General features: G+C 35.4%; 2 protein-coding genes across 3 annotated transcripts in view; both read left to right on the top strand.

Moving 5' to 3' along the window:
- The window catches only part of LOC107878706, a gene marked incomplete in the record, with an annotated part of 5,133 nt that extends 4,861 nt beyond the window's left edge, over positions 1-272 (top strand). The window contains 1 exon segment of the mRNA XM_047415608.1: positions 1-272. Within this exon segment, the coding sequence (XP_047271564.1) occupies positions 1-146 (146 nt within the window).
- A 281-nt stretch (positions 273-553) lies between these two features.
- Positions 554-7,776, top strand: LOC107878705 (cytochrome c-type biogenesis ccda-like chloroplastic protein). 2 transcript variants are annotated; one of them, XM_016725796.2, is made up of 12 exons: positions 554-872; positions 1,746-1,901; positions 2,962-3,014; positions 3,897-4,027; positions 4,123-4,208; positions 4,299-4,330; positions 5,107-5,268; positions 6,090-6,162; positions 6,286-6,386; positions 6,695-6,787; positions 7,102-7,148; positions 7,303-7,776. In XM_016725796.2, exons 1-12 carry the CDS (start codon positions 734-736, stop codon positions 7,373-7,375), a joined length of 1,146 nt encoding a protein of 381 aa, XP_016581282.1. In that variant the 5' UTR covers positions 554-733; the 3' UTR covers positions 7,376-7,776. The 2 variants fall into 2 exon arrangements, with proteins under 2 accessions (XP_016581282.1, XP_016581281.1); XM_016725795.2 differs by having other exon boundaries at positions 2,959-3,014.

The raw sequence follows: 7,776 nt of genomic DNA, 5'->3' as shown, positions 1-7,776 counted from the left end.
GAGTACAGATGAAAAGGACAAAGAATGTAAGGAAAATGAAAGCCATCGCAAAGGCTATTTCAAAAAGTGAGAAATTGGACGAAAGAATCACTAGGAGCGAAAGCAAGATAGAGAGAACGAAAGATGCCAAAAAATTATACGAGTGAATAGTTCTTTTTTTGTGATTTTAATTCTGAATGAGTGGTGATTTTGTTTTGTTAAAGTTCTCACCAAGGGCCAGTAATCAGTATAAGAGTTATCTTTCATTATAATTGCCTAATTCTTTCTCCAAATCGTGTCAATGTTCTTGTATTTCCTTCCATGGGATACAAACATCCGTACTTTGTGCTTGATACAATAGTATACTGACTTGTTACTGAAACATAACACAAAGATCGAGAAAGAGTGCATGCAGGCTTTACCAAGGCAGTTTTCTAATGACTCTCGATTCAAGTAGAACAAAGCAAAGCAGTTAATGTATTTTAACATGTATGTCACTAAAAAAAATTGAAATACCGAAAAAACAGTCCAGTACTTTTAACAAATTGTGAAACGGACAAAAGTTCAACACTACCCTGGAGCTTATTTGAAACGGAGTAAAGTACTCTCGAGTATTATTTTTTGATCCCTCACCTTAACGGAGTGTAAAAGGGGCCAAAACTATGAAATGGATTCACTATTGAAATATTGATATGTAAATGTAATCCTCTTAAAAAAACTGAAAAAAGAAAATATTTCTTCTCCTCTCAATTTCATGGCGCTCCAGCACTCGGCTTTTGGTACACTAACAACTTCAGCTCAAATGAAGTTGGCTTTTAGCAGTTTCAAATGCTACGACCACTTTCGTCCTATTACTATCTCAAGGTTGAAGCATCTTCCTCGAAGAATTCATGGCAAGTAATTCCTCTTTTCTAACCTCCCTAGTAATCTCTCGGTTTTTATTCTTCAATTTTGGAGTATTTTATTTAATTTGATTTCTCTTGAGGTCAATAATTCGGATATTTTAGTTAATTCGATACAAATTCAGTTTGAATTCAACTACTTTTTGAGTTTTTCAGTTGAGTCGATACAACTTTGATTACTTTTAAGATCAATATCTCGGAATTTCAGTTATTTCGTATACAAATTCAGCTGAACTCAAACTACTTTTTAAGTTTTTTTCTTCTTCATTTTTTAGAATATTAGTATTTAATTTGATTACTGTTGAGGTCAATAGCTCGGAAATTTCAGTATTGGATACGAATTCAGGTGAATTCAAGTTCTTTTAAGTTTTTCTTCATCATTTTTTTTTATAGATTTATTTAATTTGATTAATGTTGAGTTCAATATCTCGAAATTTCAGTTATTTTGGATAAAAATTCAGGTAAATTCAAGTACTTTAAGTTTTTCTTCTTCATTTTCTTAGAAATTTATTTAATCTAATTACTGTTGAGGACTTGAGGTCAATAGCTAGGAAATTTCAGTTTTTTCAATTCAAATTCAGGTGAATTCAAGTACTTACTGAGAAGTATTGTAATTTTTTTTTCTTAATTGTTTAGAAATTTATTTAATTTGATTACTGTTGAGGTCAATAGCTCGGATATTTCAATTAGTTCGACTTGAATTTAGGTGAATTCAAGTGCTTCATGAGAAGTTTTGACTTCTGATACATGTAGTTGCTCTAAGTCGATGCATAACGTCTGCCTTTTCTATTCTGATCCATAATAAACCAAGCTATTTGATCATACCAGGTAATTCTATTTACTTTTCGCTGTTCGTTCTTTCAGGTGCCCATTGCAATGTGGAGCCAAGGAAAATGCTTAGCAGAAGTATTTCATCCAACAAAGAAAAAATGAAGGATCTCCATGAGGATGTTTTTTCTTTGTCAATGATTTGCACTAGTGCTCCAATTAGATGCACGATGCTCTCAACTGCTCTCGTAGGTATTCTCCTCGGACGATCTTTCTAATCAAGAAGAATTTGGGAGAGCTATATTGGCTGAACATTCTAGTTAACTTGCCATGGATAATCATATATGCTGTTCATGTTTTGTTCTTTGCTCTGCCTCTGTAGTAGTAATGTGTCCATAACTTGAGACTTGACTACTACAATGGGCAAGGAATATAACAGTTATGTACACAAATAGGAAATACTACTGTAAATTATGGCTTACTAGAAAGAGCAACCAATGTCTTGACAAGACTTTAGGGGCGTAGCGAATATTAGCTATGAGTTCTGACGAATCCATTTAATATGTTTAAATGTTTAATTGTGAACCCAACAACTGAAACGAGCTATGAGTTTGGTGTCAAGTTTAGAATTTATAAACTTCAAATTCTGGGTCTACTTCTGCTCTTGAAGCCCTGCAGTTCCTTTCCTTCCAGACGACCGAGTGCGAATGGAGAAAAACTTTCCATATTGCTCAATGCGCTCGCCACATATCTCCTTTCACTAAGACTTGACAAAGGCAAATCCTTTACAGTGGAATCATGAGTCCTTGAATCCCAAACATATCCAAAACTGCTTTAGCAATGGAGTAATAAGTGATTAACCAAGTCAAAGATTGTAGCATAAAATTACTCTGTGTAATATAGTTTGGTTCGCATGATTGTCTCCATCAAAATCAGATCCGTTAACTTACATTGGCCGTCTTGAATGTTATTAAAGGAAGCTAGACTCATTTAATTGTCCCGATCACACTAAAAACTGCTGATACTTTTTGTTATAACTTGCTGAGGTGAACTTGTAGTAGGAATCGTTATTTCTGTTTCTTAAATTGATTATTTGTTATATGAGCTGTTTCATGATTTTTCTTTTCAGGAAGTGTTTGTAGACTTGAGTTGTGACATCTGTTAAATTGATTTAGTAACTGTAGCTTGCATTTTGTTTTGGTTCGATTAGGATGTCTTCTTTCCTGTTTAGTAAGTCCTTATGCCTGTATTTATAATTAGTTTCATGCTTTACAATAAGATGACACGAATTTTCTGTCTTCACATTTAGCAGCAAATTTGGTCGCATCACATACTGCAAATGCTTTGACTATGGATAACATGATGGTGAGATTCCTTTGTCAACCTTTAAGTGTCTTACTTTGTTGTTTGGTGCCTGTTGTCTCCTCTATCTAGGAAAAGAGGGTGCTTTGTTCATGTGTTGCATATGCTTTTGTAAAACCTTCATGGCACATGATAACATAATATGACCTATGCAGCATCTGTTTGATCTATGCTTTCCTTTTCTTTTTTCTGTTCTCATGCCGCCATGCGTCTCAAATGTATGTTTCATTTACTAACTATGTGGATGCGTATTTTTTTCTGGCCTGTTGTCCCTGAATTGTAGAAGTGGTTCTTTCCTTACTACTGTTCTGTTTACTTGCGTTATGAGATAACATTTACTGAAATAACAACAACAGTTTAGAGTAAAAGAGTTCATAGAGAACTTTCTCCTAGATGTCCTCTTGAGAAGCTAAATTGCTAGTAATACTTTCTGTATTAGTTTGCATATCTATTGCTGGATTAGTGGGAGATTTGTGCTTATCAGCTTTAGGGGGATGATATGTGGAAATTTTTACCAGTGTTAAAGACGACACATTGATTTGGTGCTTGGTCACATAAGACATGAGACCCTTGTTAAAAACCTCAACAATTTGAGGGGAACTGATGAAACTATGTACATTTGGCTGGCAGCTCGACCTGCTATCGAGCTAAATGTCTTATACGGATAGCAACATGTTGATGAAGCCAATTATACTCTGCACTCTGGGCCCAATTGATTTGTATCTTATGATCTTTAACTGCATTTTGCCTGAACCTTTTTTGTGATTATTTGCAATTTGAATTAGGTATTCATTTGCTAGCGGAATGTATGTCATGTAAAGAAGTGGTAAATCTTCAACTGATTATATGTTAAGGGGAATGTACTTTTGTCTTCATTGGCTTCAGGATTTATCTAGCGCTGTCTATACTTTAGCTGATGGAAGCATTGGAGATCTTTTTGGTGGTCTTCTGTATTCTGCAGGTCAACAAGCTAATGAAGCTGTTCAGGGCCAGTTGACTGCTCTAAGTTTTACTAGGTCTAAATCTTATATCGCAAAAGTTTCATATGGTACTGATAGAATGTATTCATAAAGTGTTTGTGCTTCTGATTCTTAGACTTTCTTCCTTGCAGTTTGGCCACTATTTTTGGTGCTGGGCTTGTAACTAGTCTGTCACCTTGTACACTCAGCGTATTGCCTCTGACCCTTGGTTATATTGGTGGGCACTTTAAAGTTGAACCTTTGCTCTCTAATATGCAGCATGCATTCTCTCTCTGACTTATTTTACATTCTTTGGAAATGATCTTAGGGGCTTTTGGTTCTGGGAAAAGCCGAGTAGCGGTAAAAACCTTACTCTTAGATTTACTTTTATGTTGTCTGTTCTTTATCCTTGCACTTGTGATGTGCATTGTTCGCAATGAAGGAACTTAAATACAGATCATACATAAAAATTTGCCAGGTTTACATGTGAATCCTTCAAGGGGTGAAAGGTATTTGTTTAATATATCTTGATACAATGTATCTGTATGATTTTCTTTATGATAAGCTTTTATCTTGATTTCCATTTTGGGACATATAAAGTGTTCCACACTATCCCCAGATTCAAATTCTTCTAATAAATTGAATTTAACCTTACGCAACAAATGTTTATTTGCTCAGTTTTCGGTGTAAAATGGCTAGTATAAATGTTACTGTGATGCCAAAATTGACTTCCTCAGCTCATTACACAACTTGTAATGGCCCATTACTTTTGGTTGTAGCTCTCTCCCAGCATCTGCTTTTTGCTGGTGTTCATCAACAAAAGATAGTTTACTGATTAAAAATAAATAGTAATAATATTAGTCAAATTTGGATTTTGTATTTGATGATTTCTCCATCAAACTATCTTGGCAATTGGTACTTTGATGTTTCTACTACTGTTTATATAGAAGTCAAACTAATTCTTCTACTCCTTGTCCGACCAAAAGGTGTCATACAGAATCTGAAAGGAATACTAGAAAGTGGAAAATTGCTGTTTGTATGGACAAATGAATTCTGCATTTTCCACTTGAAAACCTAGTAGGGCATAGTGCTAGTTCAATTTTCTCTGTTTTCACTTAGGCTATCCTCGTGGACAGGTGTTTGGAGATTCAATTGCATTTGCACTGGGATTGGCAACCACACTAGCATTATTGGGTATTGCAGCTGCTTTTGCTGGAAAGGCATATGGCCAAATAGGACAAGGACTGCCTGTGGCTGCTTCTTTTTTAGCTATTGTTATGGGTCTAAACCTGTTAGAGGTAACTAAATATGTTGAATGCTGCATTCAATAGTGTGGCCCTGTATTTGTTGAGTACTAATCTTTATTGCAACCGTTGTTGTATTCTCTTTGCATGATATTCAGATTTTTTGTTCTACTAAGGAATTACAGGGCTTATCATTTTGATATGTTAACCATTCTTGCTTGCATAAATAAGATTCAGTTAAAAATGAGTAATGTGCTTATAGAGTACCAGATGCCCCACATCACCTTTACCATAATGAGAACCTGCGAAGGAAAAGACATAGAGATAGGTGTAGGCATTTGGATAGAATAATGACTGATACATTTGGTACCTGGATAATGAAATTTGTTGATAGAAGAATCAGATCTAAGTACAAATTGTATGTTTAAATTTAGCAAAAGTTATGCTTTCATCTTTCGAGGTTTCGTAGTATCGAGAGATTGGAACATAAGTACAAGTCATATTAATGATTGGTTTGGAAGTAGGCCTAATCTTGAGACTGTCTATCTAACCTGTGCCATATGTACATATATATTCCTATTTATGTTTCATAATTAAGTTTTGTAGTAGCAATCAACGTATTCCATACTCTTCCCTCCACAATCAAAAGGCAAGAGAATTCACCAGAAGTAGAGGAGCTTTATTTATTAGCATGTCTTGTGTTTCAACTTTTAACTAATAGAGATAACTGAATTATATTGTTATCAACCTTTGTGAAAACACTTCAAAATAATAAATTGTACACGAAGTACTATTTGCTATTTTCCCTTTGCTTTTTTGGTTCCATGCTATTACACTTTTTACTTTGTGGTCTTCATTCTATGACAATTCTGCAGGTAATAGAGTTACAACTTCCCTCATTTTTCGACAACTTTGATCCTCGCTCAGCCGCTGCTAGCTTTCCTTCAAGTAGGTGGCTATAACTATTGTCCTACACTCTTGTTAGGACATAATCTCTGGTTGTTTGGGTATGGGATTGGTCTAAATAAGCCTGCTACTATGATTTGACATTTTATACATATGGTTGCCTAGGTGTTCAAGCTTATTTGGCTGGTCTTACATTTGCATTAGCTGCATCACCATGCAGTACACCAGTCCTCGCAACCTTGCTCGGCTATGTTGCTACTTCTCGGGTACTACAAATTTTGACTTTCCAGTTCTCAGGATGGTGAATTGATTTTTCTCTTTCAGTACTTTGGGAAGGGGGTCTTCCAAGAAAAGCAGTGAACCTACAAAAAGCACCATCATATAACCACTACTGTCGTTTTGCTTGATCTTTTTAGATCATCAGGATTCCTATCAAACGGAAGAAGCCTTAAATCAAAATAGTTCAGCACCTGGCTTTGACCATTAGAATTTGTGCAGTATCTTTACATGTTATTTATTTTGGTTGTACAACTAGGTTGAATATGAATAGCTTCTTACTTATCTTCTATAACAGGATCCAGTTATTGGGGGCAGCTTGCTACTGACTTACACAACTGGCTATGTTACTCCTTTACTTCTTGCTGCTTCTTTTGCTGGAGCATTGCAGGTATTTCATATGTTTCAAGTGATTGTTATTATGATCAGCCGCAGTTAGATGGTCCATGGACCTCATTTTGCGGCACCTACATTGTGGAGCTTTACATTTTAGGCTTATGGAAGGACTTTATTTTAAGAGTTCTTTCTCTATTCAACGCCACTCATCCTGTTTCCTTGTTTTCTGTCACGTTCCCTACAGAAAATGTTTGATAGTTGGGGATTTCTATAGTTTTACTTCTGGCTAGATTTGTTGCTTGCAAATGTTCCATTATAATTCTTTCACCATTTAAGGCACTGAACCAACTGTACATGTGTCATTTGCAGAGTATACTTGCATTTCGCAAGTTCTCAGCATGGATCAATCCAATCAGGTAATTGTCTCTGAAAAATACACTATTAGTAAGAGATGACTAAGCTTAAATCTCTTCTGGTTCAGTTACTTCATCTCTAGTAACATCGTAACAACATTCCTTAAGTAGTTAAGTACTCACCAGATATTTGCCTTCTTAATCATTTAATTTGCAGTGGTGCGCTACTACTAGGTGGGGGTGTCTATACCTTTCTTGACAAGCTTTTTCCAGTGACAATGGCTATGTAGGCTAATCAGCTATTCACATAGCAACAACTGGAACGGAGATGAACTTATCTGTTTTCTCTTTACTGTTTGAGTTGCTTATGCTCAGACAATCCCCAGTGAGTTACATGGATCAAAGCTCCAAACTAGTGAGCAAGCTAAGGTATGGTGTTTTCACAGGATTTTCATTTCGGACAACAGGTTGTAGAAGGTTGAACATGTTGATTGATACCATACTGGATACATCTCAAAGTTGAAATAAGAAAAACTTGAATTATGTATGTTTGAGAACGTAACATCCATGACACCACTTGTGTAAATAGATAAAAATCCGTATGACCAATCGATACTTTTAGTGAAAATTGTAATTCATTAACCATCAATGCTTTTGTCTTCTAATATAAAATGGATTCTATGTCTTCTCA

This window comes from Capsicum annuum, chromosome 7, assembly GCF_002878395.1.
Source record: "Capsicum annuum cultivar UCD-10X-F1 chromosome 7, UCD10Xv1.1, whole genome shotgun sequence".
NCBI lineage: Eukaryota > Viridiplantae > Streptophyta > Magnoliopsida > Solanales > Solanaceae > Capsicum > Capsicum annuum.
This window is presented reverse-complemented; position numbering and strand designations above follow the sequence as displayed.